Source organism: Theileria annulata, chromosome 1 (genome assembly GCF_000003225.4).
Source record: "Theileria annulata chromosome 1, complete sequence, *** SEQUENCING IN PROGRESS ***".
Lineage (NCBI taxonomy): Eukaryota > Apicomplexa > Aconoidasida > Piroplasmida > Theileriidae > Theileria > Theileria annulata.
In genome coordinates this window covers 38,710-56,020 of record NC_011129.2, presented here as the reverse complement: position 1 = coordinate 56,020, position 17,311 = coordinate 38,710, and the positions used below count along the sequence as shown (strand labels likewise).

The following is a 17,311-nucleotide window of genomic DNA, read 5'->3' as shown; positions in this document are numbered from 1 at the left end:
AATTAATAAATAATTTAATAATTAAATAATTAATTGTTTAAAAAAACGTACTAATAAATGTTTTTCATAAAAATCATATTTTATATTATTATTACCAAATCTTATATTATTACATCTAATATATTATTAATAGTTAACTCTTAACATTATTAACTAGTATTTATATTTGTTAACTCGTAACTACTATTGTTAACTAATAACTACTAGATTTGTTAACTAGTAACTACTATTGTTAACTCGTAAAAATAACTAGTAATTAGTGTGAGTACAATTCAATAATTGGTGGTGTAATAGTATTAATATAAAGATATAAATTATTTGAATTTGATATTCTTAATTGTTTTGATGTTGTTATTATTATACTATTTTTTATTTTATTCATTATTATTGAATTACTTATTACTCCTATCCTATAATTCCGTTACGGTGTGAGGTCAAACGGTAGTAGTACTTCCCTGTAAGGGGATATAACTAACTACCACAAGGGTATAACTAAGTACTGTAACCAACTAACTACTCCACTAATACCTAACTAACTACTGTAACTAAATAGACCCTGGAAAGGGAGCTAATTCTATGGGTACAGAGTGTACTATGGGAAAGGGAGCTAAATAACTGTATAACTAAGTACACCAAGGTATATAACTGTATAACTATAGAAGGCCCCTTAGAGGGAATATCTAAGTCGGTGTGACCAAGCACCGTAATGGAGATACCATAAAATAGAATTATTAATATTATATAAAAAACAAGAATCAGAAACATTTAATAATATAATTTTACTTCCTTCCTAATCAAATTAATTTAAATTAATCTAACTAATTAATTAATTTGAATAATTAGAATTATTTGAATATTTGATTACAATATTTTCCAAATGTATAGATCCAATTTTATCATTTTCCAATACTTTTATTATTCTAATAATATTATTAAAAATAATTAACAAAATGGTGATTTTAAAAATAAATGTTCAAAATTGATCGGGTTAGAGGAAATAAATTTTCCTCAATCCTCTCAATCTTGCTGCACCTAAACTAACTACTCCTTAACTACCTACTTAACTAGGTATTGGAGTAATGTATATAATTAAGTAGATAGAGGATTACTTTTGATTTTGTATATTTTTAATAATATAATTTTCATTAAATATTTTTACTTCATTTAGTTTTTCCGTTACGGTGTCTGGTACAACGGCAGTAATATCCTCAGTACTAGTATCCTTAGTAGTAGTACTCTTAGTAGTAGTACTCTTAGTAGTAATATCCTTAGTATTAGTACCTATATTACTAGTTACTTCAGTACCCTTAGGAGCAGTAGTTTCTGTTGGACCAAGCTCCGTAACGGACACCGTATCGGACACCGTATCGGACACCGTATCGGAAACCGTATTGGAATTAGATTTAAATTTAAATTTTGATTGTGTTTTATTTTTAATTTTCATATTTAATATATTTAATGAATTATTCAATATCTATAACAATTATTAAATTATTACAATAGTCTAAAGTAATCTAAAGTAATCTAAGGCTATTAGGTAGTCTTAAGTAGTCAAGTGGTTAACTAGTCTAGTCAGTAGGTAGTCTAGAGGTATTAACTATTGTATAGTAATTAGAATATAATTACAGTATAAATGGCTGGATTTGGTTTATTTGGAAAATAATAATTATTTAATTCTTTTATTATATTTTGTATATATATTATAAAATTTTCTATTTCTTCTTTTATTTCCAATTCTTTTGCTTTATTTAATATTAATTCTACTTCTTCCATATTTATATTATCTTTCCATATATTGCCTTCCATTTCGTTCCATTTATTGACTTCCATTTTCCTTTATTATCTTCTAATTATTATCTTACAGATTCCATAATTTTCTCTTTATTAATTTGTTTATTGGATTTATTTTTTGGAATTAAAAATTGGGTTAATATTTTTAATTCAGTTTATTATTTTTTTAAAATATTTTTTAATGAAATGTTTTTTATATTAAAATATATAAAATTAATTTTATGTATTATATTATTTTATTCATATACTTTATCTATTAATATTACACTTTCACCTAAAGAATTACGTTGTTTTACTTCATATGCTTCTAAAGGTGATAAAATCATAGGGTAATCCATTATTTATAATATTCAAACTAATATATAAATTTATATTATTAATTTGTTAATTTTATTAATTTATTTATATATAAATATATAAATTTGGTGTATATATATTGGTGTATAGATCAGTTGGTGTAGTACCTACAGATTCAATGATAGAAGTAAATTTATATAGAGTTGAGAATAATTTAATACATAATAAAAGAGATAATCCTATACCATCTTTAGATTTTTCTAATCTTAATTTTAATGTACGTTTAATCTCAATACTATATACTACAGTTAAGTATAACTAGGTAGATTAGGTAGTTAGGGAGTAGATAGAGTAGGTAGACTAGGTGCAGCAAAAATTGTAAGAGAGGAAAATTTATTTCCTCTAACCCGATCAATTTTTGACATTTATTTTTAAAATAGGATTTTTGTTAATTATTTTTTACTAATTTTGATTTATATAGTTAGAAATTGATTTGAAAATTTGATTTTAGGTATTGGAGAATAGTTTTTATTCATTATGTGTAACAAATCATCATTCGGATTATGTAACATTTGTTATATCATTTCGTGTTGAAACTATTTCTAATAAAGGAATGTCTTCACTTTCTACTGTTGAAGATCTTAAAGGAGTTATTACATATGCTGAAAGATTATTAACATCTGTAATCCTCTATCTAGTTAATTATATACATTACTCCAATACCTAGTTAAGTAGTTAAGGAGTAGGTAGTCTAGTAGGTAGTTTAGGTGCAGCAATAATTGTAAGAGAGGAAAATTTATTTCTCCTAACCCGATCAATTTTGAACATTTATTTTTTTTAACCAATTTTCTTAATTATTTTTTCATAATTTTAGTTAATTTCCCTTAATTCCCCTAAATTTAGTTAATTTATGAATTAAATAGTAAAATTAGTATATAAATTAGATTGAAAATTTTGTAGACACGTGAAATAATGGAAAGAATGGAAGCATATAGTACTAGAGAATATTTATTATCGAAAATAATAAATAAAATGAATTCACGTATTATTACTTGGTCAATTATTCAAATGATTGTTGTTGTTGGTCTTTGTTGTTATCAAATCTATCATATTTCTTCTTTCTTTGAAGTTAAATCTTTTGTTTAATATTTCTTATATATTAGTTACGGTGTCATCCGGTACGGTGCTTGCTCCAACTGTACCAATACCCTCACCCTCAACTCCCTTAGTACTACCAATATCCTTAGTACACTCCATAGCTGTAAAATTAGCTCCCTTTCCCAGAGCAGCAAGATCTGTATTAGTGAAGAAAATTTATTTCCTCTAACCCGATCAATTTTTGACATTTATTTCCAAAATCACTAATTTTCTAATTAATATATAAATAAATTAATATATAAATTAGTATATTAATTAGAAATCTTCATCAAATTTAATATCATTTAGATTTTCATTATGTTTTTGTATTTTATTAGTTTGTTTTTGTATATTTAAATCAATTATTGGATGATTTAACCAATCTATATCAAATTCTGATGTATATAATGTTTTATATCCACAAACTAATAATATATTATTACCAATCCATTCCAAATATGATTTTATTACATCTAATACAATTTATTAATATATTTATTTAGATATTAAATTAGAAAAAAATTATTTTTTTCTTGAATTTTTAAAAATTTTCCCACAAAATTAAAATTTTAATTAATTAATTAAAATAATTTTTATAATTAAATAAATTATTTATTTTTATAATTAAGTTAATAATTTTACTTGTAGAAAGATTAAAAAATTGTATGGTGAAATATTGTAATATGAATTGATATTCTAATTTTAAAGCTTGTTTAATAATTTCAAGTACTTCAGATTCTAACATTTTATTTTGTAATAATCTGAAAGTACAATGAGCAAAACGTGTATGTATAATACGATCATTAGTAATGGAATCAAATGCAGTAATAAATGTTGGTAATAATTTCTCTTTCAATAAATAATCTCTCAATATATTAATGGAACAATAAAATAATAATTTCATTATTACTAATAATAATACACGTTTAAAAAAACATTTATTATTCTCACATTCATTATATAACCATATTATCTTATCCATACCCTAAAATTATATACAATCTCTCAATTACTCATTAAATAACAGTATTAAGTAGTGTAATTAACTAAGAATTAAGGGTATTAGTAGTCTAACTAGTACAGTAGTTAGGTATTAAGAATATTAAGTACCGAGTACTAGCTACGTAGGACTATTAGGATAATTAGGGGTATTAGAGCTATATAAGGGGTAATTAAGGTATATTAAGGGTATTAAGTAGTCTAACTAGTAAAGTAGTTAGGTAATTAAGGAGTAATTAAGAGGACTAGTTGAGGAATAGTCTGCAGTACAGTAGTACTAGTAAGTAGTTAGGGCTACTTAAGGGTATTTAAGGGGTAATTAGATATATAAGTACTAATCTAAGAGGTATCTAAGGCTAACTAGGGGTATCTAAGGGTATAAAGTATTTTAAGGCTATGAGCCTATTTTAAGGTATTAAGGCTATTTTAAGGTATTAGGTAGCTAAGGGTTATTTTAGGTTATTTAAGTATATAAGAGGTACTATAGGTAATTAGTAAGTAGTTAAGGGTAGTAGAAGTATAGAAGTATCTATTAACCATAGTACTAGGCTACTTTAGGACTTATATCCATTAACTATCTTAGGGTATTAAGTACTCTTAAGGAGTCATAAGGAGACCATAAGTAGTCTACTAGTTAAGAGTATTAGGAGTAATAAGTAATATAACTATTCTTATATACCCTTAATACCTAAAATAGCTAAAATTAGTAAATAGGCCTTAAATACCCCTAGTACCTTAAATACCCTTAGATACCCTAATAGGCTTAAAATAGACCTTATATACCTAACTACCCCTTTAAAGCCCTTAGAATACCTCTTATATACGTTAATTACCCCTTATATACCTACTAAACCTAGTACCTAGAGTACCTAGTACATAACTACTTAAGAATAGTGTATTAGAAGATACAATATTGGTATCTAATTGTTGATTGAATAATTGGAACATAGAAGATATAGTTTCTGTATGTATATTTTCATCTGTTAATTGGAATCCATAAAATGCTCTTGCTTCTGCTATTTGTACTTCACTTAATAAGTCTAATGTTATATCAACTGGACGACATATTAATTTATTATCTCTACAAATTTATTAATTAAAATAAATAAATTAATGAAATTAAATAAAAATTAACTAAATAACTAATTAAGTAAGTTAAGTTGAGAAATGAACAAGTTAATATGAAATGATAATAAATTTAATAATGTATTGAAAATTGGTTTTGGTAATTGATATAATAATTTTATATCATCAGTAAATATAAAATCTTCAGCTGCCCAAAAATTATTCTCAACTTCTTTATATAATATCTAATCAAATTAATTAAATCAAATTTTATTAAATCAATTAAATTAAATTAATTAAATCAAATTTTAAACAAACTATTATTTAAATAATTAAATTAATTATAATAATTTGTGTACCCAAAATGTATCATGTTCAATTGGAAACATAACCTATAATAATATATTTAATATTATTAAGTTTACCCAACGGTTATGATTTTCTTTAAGTAATATTTCATCATTTTGTACTTTTAATATTGATGTATATGGTAAATATTTATATATCATCTTGTCTATCCGAATAATTAGTTTTAATCCAAAAAATTAGAAGAAATTTAGAAAAATAATTAATTTAATAAAAAAAAGAAGAAAATTAATAAAAAGAGACAAAATTTAGGAAAATAAAATTTAATAAAGATCTTTTAAAAATGTGTAACCACATAAAAAAAAATTAATTATTTGTTATATTTATTAAAAAATGTTATTAATAAAATTAATAATATTATTTATATTATATAATATAAATAGTATAAATAGTGAGAATAGTGAAATAAATAATGATATAATAGAATCATTTAAATTAATGTATAAACAAATAAGTTATACATCATATTATATAAAAAGAAGAATAGATAAAATAAGTTATGAAAGACCATCATTATTATCATATGTAAAATCAATGAAATTGGATAATGAAAATATATTAAAAGAATTAGGTATAACAATATTAAAAGAATTACCATTAAGAACATCATCATTAGATATAAATTATGATATAAATTATGATATAGAATATGATAAAAAACATTTTGAAGATTATATATTAGTAGAATCAAAAATCAAATTAACATTAGAATTATTATTTCATTCATTTTCATATTGGAAAGTACATTTTAATCATATTGTAGGATTTTTTAATAAGGATATTAATAGACTTAAAAATGATACTGTATATAAACTTATATATCAAGATTTTATATTAATATTCTTCCCAATTATTAAATTAATATATCAACATTATAATATTAAATATATTAATGTATTAGAACAAGAATTATTTTCTAAACAAATTTATATTTATGGAATTAAATCATTTATGGATTCTGAATGTTTTATAGGATTTCATAATGAATCTTCATTAATACAATTAATTAAAAAAACTTATTGGACTGATATTGATCTTATCAATCGTATGATTAAAGATATTTATAAACATTTCAATATATTACCTAATGATATTAAATCTCTCTTTAATATCTTTAATATATATAAATCCAATTTAAATCTTATTTCATAATTTTTTTAATACAATATATATAATTAAATAATTTTATAGTAATTTTATATATATATATTTGTATATATAATTTTATTTTTATTTTAATTAATGGATAGGACTAAAATTATGTCATTACAAAGTATTAAACAAAGTCCTGTTTGTTTAATACCGAACAATTAAAAATTAAAACTTAAAATAAATGGATTAGGCGGCAGCCCCCTCGCCACCAGCATGTGCAGCAGTGAGACCACAATCAGCAGCATGTCCTTGATGAGAAGCATCAGCAACATGAGCGGCATGGGCAGCGTGTGCAGCCAAAGCGTGTACAAATGGATGTGCTGGAAGTCCTTCAAGTTCGGGAAGTCCAGCGACTAATTTGTGAACACCATCTACAAAGGCTCCCATACCAAGAACACCAGCAAGACCACCACCAGCAACGAATTTAAGGAATAAATGATGTGATCCTACAGCTGGGTGGAAGAGTTCCAAATGGAGGAACTTCACATCAGAGGGTTTACCTACAAAGTGTAAGTCAAGAAGTACTTCACCAACAGCAGCTTTCCAAACTTTATGTGTTCCACATACCACCTCATCTACTTTAGCGTGTACTGGTCTAACCCATGTGAAGAAGTGATCTCCTTTCTTAAAGGTCTTGTGAAGGAATACAGTGTCTGGAAGAGTGAGTGGGCATGTACCAGCAGTAAAAGTGACTTTATCGCCTTCACCATGCTTTCCAAAAAGGACAAATCCTAAGTCCTTGAGGTCCAATTTTGCGGCATGGAGTCCGGATACCAAAGCAAGTAAAGCTAATATAACGAATTTCATCTTTGAGAATTAACTAGATGTCCTGAATAATTAGCTCTAGTAACAAATTGCTTAGGGCTCGAGTCGAGCTCATATTCTCTTACCGATGGGGCACACCAGTCCCCATCCGTAATAATTTGGATATATACTCAATATATTATTGAAATTGAATTACCAATCTTAACTAAAGATGGCTAGAGTTATCAGATATCAAGACTATATATAAATATTTAAATATCCTTTGTGTATATTAGTTAGAATGTGTATGGTAGCAGGTAATTAATTCAGCTGGTTTAAAACCTTAAGAGTTTCAGAATTGATTTTAGACCACAAAGAGTAGTGTGTTGTGGATATATTTATCAGAAATAATCTTACGTAGTTAAGTAATCAGTATTAGCTAAGTACGGTAGTCTAGTACTGTAGCCTTAAGTACTAGCATTAGCCCTTAATAGCCTTAATAGCCCTTGAGTACTTAATAAGCCTTAAATAGCCTTAAAAGCCCTTAATTAGGCCTATGTAGCCTTAGATAGCCTAAATAACCCTTAGCCTAAATACCCTTAGATAGGCTAAAACACCTCTAATACTCGTTAAGTAGCCCTTAACTACTTACTAATACTACTTTACTGTAGACTACTTAGACTACTTAGACTACTTCTTAGACTACTTAACTACTAGAGTACTGTAGTTAGGTACCTAATAGGACTTAATAGCCCTTATATAGCTAAAATACCTAAGTAGCCTTATATACCTAAAATAGACTTAGACAACTTAAATACTATACACCACTGTACTTAGCTACCTAATAGGACTTAATAGCCTTAAGTGCCTACTGTACCAAATATCCCTTATAACTAAGCACCGTTAATACTTAGTCTAATACAGTAGCCAGTTAGTCCAGTGTAGTTAACTACCCTTAGTCTACTCTACAGTATAGTAACCTGGTACACCAGTCTTTTTAAGTTGATTCCCCCAAAAGGCTATTTCTAGAGGTCATTTTTACAAATCAGTTCTATACTCGTATCATACAGTTGTATAACTTCAAAACTCATACCAATCCACTGAATATCAAAAGTAATACCAACCCACTGAATATCAAAAGTAATACCAATCCACTGGATATCAAAACTCAGTATCAGTATATGATTACTCAATAGTCTTTAATATTCTTAAGAACAATTCTCTAGTGTGAGATTCCATATAAATTTGTCTAATCCATCAATTTTTCAATTTAAGTTTAAATTTATTGATAAATATTTGTATAAACTCTTTTTAATTCTGGAATATCTACTCATAATAGCCTAATTAAGTCCTAATCAAGTCCTAATTAAGTCCTACTTGAGATCATTCATGTGGATATGGCAAGTAATTACCAAAAGTACTTAAGGGAGCGCATTCCCTAAGAACACATTTCCTTAAGGCAATTACTATATTACAATTACTTATAATTTAAATACAAATATAATAATAAAAATTAACCTCTTCTTACTAATGAATAGAATTAATAAAATTAATTAATTTTCTAGTGGTGTTAATATAATTTAATTAATTTTTTTTCTAATAATAAATTTGTATATTTAAAAATGATTAATATATTATTAATTATAATTATAAAATGTGTTAACTGTTTTTTTAGTTTGGATTCTGATGAATTATTTGGTCCTATAAGTCCATTTAATCCTTCAAAGAAATTGGAATCAGAATTATCATTTATAAAACATACATTATCTAATGAAAGACATCCATATTCATTACAAAATCCTATAGATCAATTATTACGTTGTGAATTTGATTTGATAGATAAATATTCAATAAGAATAGAATTATTATTTGAATCAATAAATATATTAATACCAGAAGAAAAACAAAAAATATTAGAACCAATTATAAAACGTAATTATGAAAATATGTTAGAAATAATTAAAAAATCTTTAATATTATTACAGAATAATTTATTAATATTAACAGAAGAATATGAGAAACCAAATTATGAATTAAAACAAAGAGAACATCGTACATTTATAACATATAATTATATAGAAGAAATAATTATAATAATAAAAAATTTATTAATAACATTAGAAATGGAATTAAATCATGAATTAATAAATATAATAAAAATGAAAATATTATTATTAACATTAAGTTTAAGAATTATATTTTTAGAATCTATATATAATTTAGGATATTTAAAAGGTTTAAATATGAGTTTTATACAACCAACAATATATTATTTATTAATATATGAATATGGAATTTCTTATGAAATAAATAATAAATTAATGGAAAATATTAATACATTTAATAATTATTTTAATAATTATATTAAATCTTGGGATATATTAGTACAATTTGTATTATTTCATATTAAAGAACATGAATTAGTTATGGATAAATCTGAAACTTTATATCATGATTTACAAATCATGTATAATGATTTAAATAATTTATTAACTAATTTAATATAATATATTAAATATATTTTTTATAGCACTATTTTTTTATATATAATTAATTTTATATAATTTTAATATTAATTTTAATCTAATTATTATAATATTAATTGAATTTTTTGAAGATGAATGATATATTAATAGTAATGAGTTATAATGTACAATGTATACCATGGTATTTAGTACCAGGTTATAATATTGGTATACGTTCACGTATATTACCCAAATATTTAGTAGAAATTGTTAATAAATATTCTATAGATGTTTTAATATTACAAGAATGTTTTGATAAAAATATTTTTAATTCTTTTAAAAATTCATTATATCATCTATTACCTTTTTCTACTAATCTTATAGGTATCTATGGCCTTTTAGGTAGTTAAGGGTTATTTAAGGCCTATATAAGGCTTATTAGCTATCTAATACTATTAGCTATATAATTAGTAGTCTATTAGGTATCTTAGGTGCAGCAATAATTGTAAGAGAGGAAAATTTATTTCTTCTAACCCGATCAATTTTGAACATTTATTTTTAAAATCCATTTTTTACAATTGTTTTTTCAATTTTTTGGTTAATTATTGATTAGGATGTAAGAATGAATGGGATAGTACAATGAATAATTCAAATCGTTGGTTAATATTAATAAATGGTGGAGTATGTATATTATCACGTTATCCAATAATAAATCGACATCAATTAATATTTAAAAATTGTCGTAATACTTGTTCATTAGCATCTAAAGGAGCATGTTTAGCAGTAATAAATAAAGGAAATAAAAGAATTAATATAATTGGTACACATTTACAAGCATATGATGGACCATCCAAATTTATTAGACAACAACAATTTAATGAAATTATACAATGGTTAATGACATTAGATGTTAATATTAATGATCCATATATACTTGCTGGTGATTTAAATACTTGTTGTCTAACTGATACATCTGAATTTAATACAATGTTATCTAATGAGAATTTTATTAAATTTACACATACATTTGATTTTAAAAAAGATCCAACTTATTGTTCTATAACTAATGATTATTGTAAAATATGTACGTTACCCCGTTACGGGGTCAGGTCCACCGGACAGTAGTACCCTAGCCCCCAAAGGGGCTTCCTAGTCATTTACAATAGATATATACCTCTAATAGTATTTACCTATAACATTCTAAGTACTTAGTTAGCTCCCTTTCCCATAGTAGTTACACTTTTAGTAGTAGTACACTTCATAACCATAGAATTAGCTCCCTTTCCCGGAGTACACTCTATGGCTGTAAAATTAGCTCCCTTTCCCAGGGTTTATTTAGTTACAGTAGTTAGGTATTAGGGGATTAGTTAGGTATTAGGGGAGTAGTTAGGTATTAGTGGAGTAGTTGGGTATTATTGGAGTTAGTTATATACTTTAGGTATTTAGTTGGTTAGTTATATACCCTTACCGGGGATTATTTACTTAGTTTAGTTTAATAGTTACTGCTTTAGTTACTGTTTGACCAAGCACCGTAACGCTGTTATAGGTAATGTAGAATCAATATCAACAGTATATGATTATATATTAGCTGGACCAGGAGTAAAAGTAATACATCCACAAACAGTAATACATGATAAACTGGAATCACCAATAAAAGTACGGAAATATTATTTCTTTTGTATTGGTACACATACAATGGAAACTTATAATCCTTCTGATCATTATCCAATCTATTCTATTCTAGCCATTTAATCTCATTAAACATATATATTAGTAATTAATAGGTATTAAGGAGTTAGTTAGGGAGTAGTTAGGAAGTTAGGAAGTTAGGGAGTTACGGAGGGAGCAGTTGAGAGGTAGTTAGGAAGTATTTAGGGAATAATTAGGAGTATAAAAGGATTATTTAGGGAATAATTAGATTAGATTAGAGTACTTAATAATATTAGATTATAGTATTCTATTAATTAAAAACTAGTTAGTCTGGTCAAGAGTATTTTAAGATTATCTAAGCCTAGTCAAGGGTATCTAAGGATAATTGTGGGTATATAATGAGATATAAGATAATATATATTGTATTATAATGAAGTAAAATTATAATTGTATAATTTGATGACCTGACATTGGATGGGGTGATGAATTGGAATTTAATTAGATTCTCATAATTTATGAATTATTGTAATGGAATAAGTTTGATATTTAAGAAATTTAATATCTTATGTTTATAAATTTGAAATTTTTTGGACATTAATCAACAACGTCCATAATTATATATATATATAAAAATTCTTTTATTAATTTCTATTTCAATATTTGTTAATTATTACACAATGTGTTAATTATTATACAATGTGTTAATTATTATACAATTTATTTAATTAGCAGTTCTCCTGCTATTTTCTGAATCAATTTTATCAATTCTTATTAATTCTATACAATTATGGCCGAATCCACATCTGTTAATGCTAAATTATTTGTTGGATCTATACCTACCAACGTTTCCGAAGTAAATTTTATTATCTAATCAAATATAATTTATTTTATATAATTATTTATTTTATATATTTAACAATTGTTAGAATTATTTTATATTTTAAATTAATTTTTTTAAATTAATTGTATAGGAAGAGTTGAAAGAGGAATTATCTAAATATGGACAATTAGTATCATTATTTTATATGCCTGATCAAATGAAACAAAATAATGGCTGGGCTTTTGTTACATTTGAAAGTAATCAAAGTGCTTCTAATGCTATTGATGCTCTTAATGGTAAAATCGTATTTGAGGTATCCCGTTACGGTGCGAGGTCCACGGCCAACCACCACTACGAATTCTTTAGTTATATACGGTTATATATAGTTAGTTATATATTAGTTAGTTATCCTAATCGGTTTGACCAAGCTCCGTAACGTAACACCTTAACCGAGCTTAACCCCACTAATTCCTATTTTTGCAACCTTTTAGTATATTTATTTATTATTTTTAATTATTTTTTCTATATACGTAGTTACTGCAGCAATAGTTACTGGGTGAAGAAAATTTATTTCTTCTAACCCGATCAATTTTTGACTTTATTTCCAAAATCACTATTTTAGTAATTATTTTTTCCTAATTTGGTTAATTATTTTTTTAGAGTTCTAATGTTGGTTTGGAAGTGGTATATGCTTCACAACGTAGTATGGTTGAGAATCAGACTTCTACACCTGCTGTATCAGTTTTATGGCAGCAATTTACAACAGCTGAAGGTGTTCCATATTATTATAATGTAAGAACTGGTCAAACTCAATGGGAGAAGCCTGCGGAATTAATGGCTCCAGCACGTGCTGTGGCTGGTGGTTCATCATTTGGACCACCAGGTGCTAATTTATTTGTATTCCATGTTCCAGCAAATTGGAATGATCTGGACTTGGTAGAGCATTTTAAACACTTTGGAAATGTAATTAGTGCTAGAGTACAACGTGACTCTGCAGGTCGGAATCGAGGCTTTGGATTCATATCATATGATAACCCACAAAGTGCTGTCGTAGCTATCAAAAATATGAACGGCTTCAGCGTAGGAGGAAAATATCTCAAAGTACAACTTAAAAAAGGTGAAGAACATTATATGCAAATGGAACCAATACAATCACATTATCCACAACATACCTATGGTACACAAATTAATAATTCTAATGGTAATACTCTAACTCCCAAATATCAAATGCATTATAATCCTTATTAACTCAAATTCAATGAGTTCAATCAAGAGTTCAATCAAGAGTTCAATTCAGAGTTTATTCAATTCAAGAGTTCAATTAATGAGTTCAGTTCAATTGTGAGTTCAATTAAGAGTTTATTCAATTCAAGTTTAATGAGTTAAATTGGAATGAATAAATTTGATATAATTCAAGTAATAATGAATTATAGAGATCATGTACAATAGTTAATTGTAATCTATTACAATTTTTCATATACATACTACATTACATGAGTAACTATGTAGAAGAGTACCAAGAGTACCTAATATACTTAGAGTAGATAGTACCTTAATACTCTTAACTATGTACCTACTATACCTATTATCTACTCCCAGAATACCTACTACCTTTATATACCTGTATATGTATATACTAGTGTATATCACTATAGGTATACTACTAATACCTTTAATACTTAGTAACCTAATATTAGTATGTATATATACTAGAGTACTTAGTATACTTAGAGTACTTATAATACCCATAAATACCTAATATACTCCAAAACCCTAGTAAATAGTACTAATTACCCCTAATACACTTTAACTACCTACTAATATACCTAATTAGTCTAGTATATAGTACTAAACCCTTATACTAATACTTATACTCTTAATTACTCATACTACACCTATAACACCTAATACACCTAAACTACCTACTAACTACTTAACTACTTAAGAACTACTCTACTTATACTGTTGGAGCAAGCACCGTAATGTATATTTAAAAGATTATAATAATGATCTTAAAGTATTGGTAAGTTGTGATAAACCAATAGCAGTTAAAAAGTTAATGGAGAATCTAATATTTTTAGGTAAATCAGATGGGAACATATGATTAAAAACATCTTCATCATGAAATTTCCTAGATAATCCTTCAATTCCTAAATGCTGTACCAATTCTTGTAATAATATTTTTATAAATATACGACCACTAGATGTGGTATCTTCTTCAGTTATACGTATAATTTTCATTATTTGCCAATCAATAGAATTGGAATAAAACAGATGTGCAAAGAATTTTGATATATTACGTATCTTTCCAGTTTCTAAACGATGGATTAATTTATATTGTCTATTGAAACATTCTTCAAAATTTGTCTTATATGATAGCATTAGTTTACATAAAAGTTCCGCCTGAAGTGAATAGAAAATTTGATAAGTTCGTTCCATTGAACAACAATCTATTAACATTATACACACTTCCATTTCATTTCCTTTTATATTCAATTTCAATATCTTATGTACACATTCTTCATAATTCAATGATGACATTATACATAAATATATTATCTTACGTAAACTTATTATTTCTTGTTCTGTCATATCTTTTATTTCCACACCTTCTTCTATATTACCTTTGTCTACTTTATTTCCTTTGTCTCCTCTGTCTCCTCTGTCTACTAAGTCATCATCATCTACATCAGTATCTGTGTCTAATTCAGAATCTTCAGATGTATCAGTATTATAATCACCTAATAATTCAATTTTAATATTATTCCATTTAATATTTTCTAATTTATAAATTTCCGGATCCACCGGATGGAATATATTAATTCCTTCATCACCAGTGATGTTTTCATCTAGAAAATCAATATCATGTGTAATTTGATCATCTTCTTCTAATAAATCTAATTCTGGCAATATTGATGGAAATTCATTAAAACCATTCCTCCAATGTTTCCATAAAGCTTCAATAGAATATTGTGTTCTCTTATCTACTAATCCATACTGTAATATACTTTTAAGACGATCAAATACTGAATCTAATCCTTGTTTACAATTATCATGTAGAAAATTCCCAACATCACGTACAAAGTCTACTGCTAATTCTACTGAATCATCAGTTGGTTTCTCAAGTAATATTGCAAGTAATTGTAATGCAACAATCTCATGTGCTATTTTTTGATTCACCATGTGAGCTATACATTTTATACAAGACTGACATACTATACGATCATTTCTCTTAAATGCTCTACGAAATTGTAATATTATACGCTTTAAGATTAGTTCACCGATTTCAGGAAATTTCGAATTTACTATAGCTAAAAATGAGGCATAAATTGGTGTGAAACCAGGAGATGCCATTTGTGCACGGATCCAAGTTCTTGCAAATAAACCACGACCACGAATCAAATTACATTCCAATAACTCAACAACTAATTGTGCTACATTTGTTAATGTCAATTTATTAACAATAGAATTTATACGTTTACGTAAACGTTCCCATTCCTGACGTTGATAATCAATAGAATCATCCGGTTCTATTTCATATTGTAATCTTTGAAGTTTAAATGGTGGTATATATATACCACCAGTCCTACTCAACGTTATAGAAGTTGATACTTTTGATGTTACGGATGTTTTAGAATTTTCCAAATTTTCAGATAAATTCATTTCTAAAAAATAAATTATAATAATTTAAATAATTAATAATTTAAATATATTAATTTACCATTAATATTATTCATAGTATCATCAGTAGTAGTAGTAGAGTTAGTAGTAGTTGAGTGAGGGTTAGTGGAATTACTTGGATTCATATTGGAATCATTAGAAGATGTTGTTTCATTCATTTTTGCGATAATATTAATATTAAATTAAAATGAAAATTAAGATTAATAAATTAAAATGTTATTAACAAAAATGTTGAAATTGATTATTAATAGCAATGAGCATTTTACCACCAATACCCATATTAATACAATCACGATGTGATATAATACCTATAGGTGTTTGTATAATCCATAATCCAGTATTAAATTTAGTTCTTGATTTTAATTCATGTGGTGTTACCCAAATATCACGACTAGGTTTTGATATAACTCTTATATTTCTAATAACCTAAAATTAATATATAATTAAATTAATTACTGGTGATCCTTTATAATGTTTTAATAATATATTAATTCTATCACCATGTATTGAATAACCACGTATATAACCTTCATTTAATAATAATTGTAATATTTGTACATTTAATATATGATAACGACACCATTGATTATATGTATCTGTTTTCATTAATGGTATTATCATTTCACACATTCTTTGCATTTTAAAATAAATTATATATATAAATTATTTATTTTAAATTAAATTAAATTAATTAATTATATTATATTATATTTAATTTTATTTGAAGAATTGTTGGGATTTATAATTATTATATTTAATATAGTAATTATTAATATTATATTTTAAAATTAATATAATGAAATATTATATTATATCTAATAATTGAAATTCATTAGTCATCTTTATGGTACTTATAGAATTTTCAAATTTATATTCAAAAATTTAATTTTAATATTTGTATTTATAAATTTTTTATTTACAAAATATAATTTTCAGTATGTTTTTTAATATTAATTTTATTAATTTATAATTATTAAGTAGGATTACAGTACCATTAAGTACCTAACTAAGTAGTCACTAGTTAAGTAGTTAAGGAGTAGTTAAGTATAGTACAGTAGTTAAGGGGTACTATTATTACTAGTAGTATATAGTAGTTTTAGGTAGTTAAGTGGCCTACTAGTCTACAGTAGTCTACAATAGTTAA

The 17,311-nt window shown here is 25.4% G+C and overlaps 9 protein-coding genes across 9 annotated transcripts, besides 7 other annotated features; 4 read left to right on the top strand and 5 right to left on the bottom strand.

Annotated features, from left to right (window-relative positions):
* Positions 1 to 1,105: 1,105 nt before the first annotated feature.
* Positions 1,106 to 1,830, bottom strand: TA09655 (uncharacterized protein; the record flags this gene model as incomplete). The annotated part of the gene is made up of 2 exons (XM_948483.1): positions 1,106 to 1,474; positions 1,627 to 1,830. 2 exons carry the CDS (start codon positions 1,828 to 1,830, stop codon positions 1,106 to 1,108), a joined length of 573 nt encoding a protein of 190 aa, XP_953576.1.
* A 147-nt stretch (positions 1,831 to 1,977) lies between these two features.
* Positions 1,978 to 2,046: a sequence feature (Signal peptide predicted for TA09660 by SignalP 2.0 HMM (Signal peptide probability 0.728, signal anchor probability 0.242) with cleavage site probability 0.670 between residues 23 and 24).
* TA09660 (vesicle transport protein, putative) lies at positions 1,978 to 3,234 on the top strand (the record flags this gene model as incomplete). Its single annotated transcript, XM_948482.1, has 4 exons — positions 1,978 to 2,120; positions 2,239 to 2,365; positions 2,600 to 2,770; positions 3,049 to 3,234. 4 exons carry the CDS (start codon positions 1,978 to 1,980, stop codon positions 3,232 to 3,234), a joined length of 627 nt encoding a protein of 208 aa, XP_953575.1.
* Positions 2,005 to 2,064: a sequence feature (2 probable transmembrane helices predicted for TA09660 by TMHMM2.0 at aa 10-29 and 176-198).
* Positions 2,494 to 2,499: a sequence feature (GPI-Anchor Signal predicted for TA09660 by DGPI v2.04 with cleavage site probability 0.11019999 near 173).
* Positions 3,133 to 3,201: a sequence feature (2 probable transmembrane helices predicted for TA09660 by TMHMM2.0 at aa 10-29 and 176-198).
* A 267-nt stretch (positions 3,235 to 3,501) lies between the features above and the next one.
* TA09665 (ribonucleoside reductase, putative) lies at positions 3,502 to 5,798 on the bottom strand (the record flags this gene model as incomplete). Its single annotated transcript, XM_948481.1, has 6 exons — positions 3,502 to 3,698; positions 3,868 to 4,210; positions 5,101 to 5,305; positions 5,398 to 5,534; positions 5,649 to 5,681; positions 5,715 to 5,798. The coding sequence occupies 6 exons, from the start codon at positions 5,796 to 5,798 to the stop codon at positions 3,502 to 3,504; spliced, it is 999 nt and encodes a 332-aa protein (XP_953574.1).
* Positions 4,079 to 4,147: a sequence feature (1 probable transmembrane helix predicted for TA09665 by TMHMM2.0 at aa 175-197).
* Positions 5,799 to 5,988: 190 nt separating the features above from the next.
* Positions 5,989 to 6,048: a sequence feature (Signal peptide predicted for TA09670 by SignalP 2.0 HMM (Signal peptide probability 0.682, signal anchor probability 0.000) with cleavage site probability 0.519 between residues 20 and 21).
* On the top strand, positions 5,989 to 6,807 carry TA09670 (uncharacterized protein; the record flags this gene model as incomplete). Its single annotated transcript, XM_948480.1, has 1 exon — positions 5,989 to 6,807. The coding sequence occupies one exon, from the start codon at positions 5,989 to 5,991 to the stop codon at positions 6,805 to 6,807; it is 819 nt and encodes a 272-aa protein (XP_953573.1).
* Positions 6,808 to 6,993: 186 nt separating this feature from the next.
* TA09675 (uncharacterized protein) lies at positions 6,994 to 7,614 on the bottom strand (the record flags this gene model as incomplete). Its single annotated transcript, XM_948479.1, has 1 exon — positions 6,994 to 7,614. One exon carries the CDS (start codon positions 7,612 to 7,614, stop codon positions 6,994 to 6,996), a length of 621 nt encoding a protein of 206 aa, XP_953572.1.
* Positions 7,564 to 7,614: a sequence feature (Signal peptide predicted for TA09675 by SignalP 2.0 HMM (Signal peptide probability 1.000, signal anchor probability 0.000) with cleavage site probability 0.965 between residues 17 and 18).
* A 1,559-nt stretch (positions 7,615 to 9,173) lies between these two features.
* Positions 9,174 to 11,768, top strand: TA09680 (sphingomyelinase, putative; the record flags this gene model as incomplete). The annotated part of the gene is made up of 5 exons (XM_948478.1): positions 9,174 to 9,798; positions 10,188 to 10,400; positions 10,630 to 11,125; positions 11,233 to 11,362; positions 11,508 to 11,768. 5 exons carry the CDS (start codon positions 9,174 to 9,176, stop codon positions 11,766 to 11,768), a joined length of 1,725 nt encoding a protein of 574 aa, XP_953571.1.
* Positions 11,769 to 12,453: 685 nt separating this feature from the next.
* Positions 12,454 to 13,734, top strand: TA09685 (uncharacterized protein; the record flags this gene model as incomplete). The annotated part of the gene is made up of 3 exons (XM_948477.1): positions 12,454 to 12,519; positions 12,638 to 12,871; positions 13,147 to 13,734. The coding sequence occupies 3 exons, from the start codon at positions 12,454 to 12,456 to the stop codon at positions 13,732 to 13,734; spliced, it is 888 nt and encodes a 295-aa protein (XP_953570.1).
* A 750-nt stretch (positions 13,735 to 14,484) lies between these two features.
* Positions 14,485 to 16,325, bottom strand: TA09690 (cell-cycle-control protein (translation regulation), putative; the record flags this gene model as incomplete). The annotated part of the gene is made up of 2 exons (XM_948476.1): positions 14,485 to 16,151; positions 16,208 to 16,325. 2 exons carry the CDS (start codon positions 16,323 to 16,325, stop codon positions 14,485 to 14,487), a joined length of 1,785 nt encoding a protein of 594 aa, XP_953569.1.
* Positions 16,326 to 16,386: 61 nt separating this feature from the next.
* Positions 16,387 to 16,806, bottom strand: TA09695 (30S ribosomal protein S8, putative; the record flags this gene model as incomplete). Its single annotated transcript, XM_948475.1, has 2 exons — positions 16,387 to 16,593; positions 16,624 to 16,806. The coding sequence occupies 2 exons, from the start codon at positions 16,804 to 16,806 to the stop codon at positions 16,387 to 16,389; spliced, it is 390 nt and encodes a 129-aa protein (XP_953568.1).
* Positions 16,807 to 17,311: the final 505 nt, after the last annotated feature.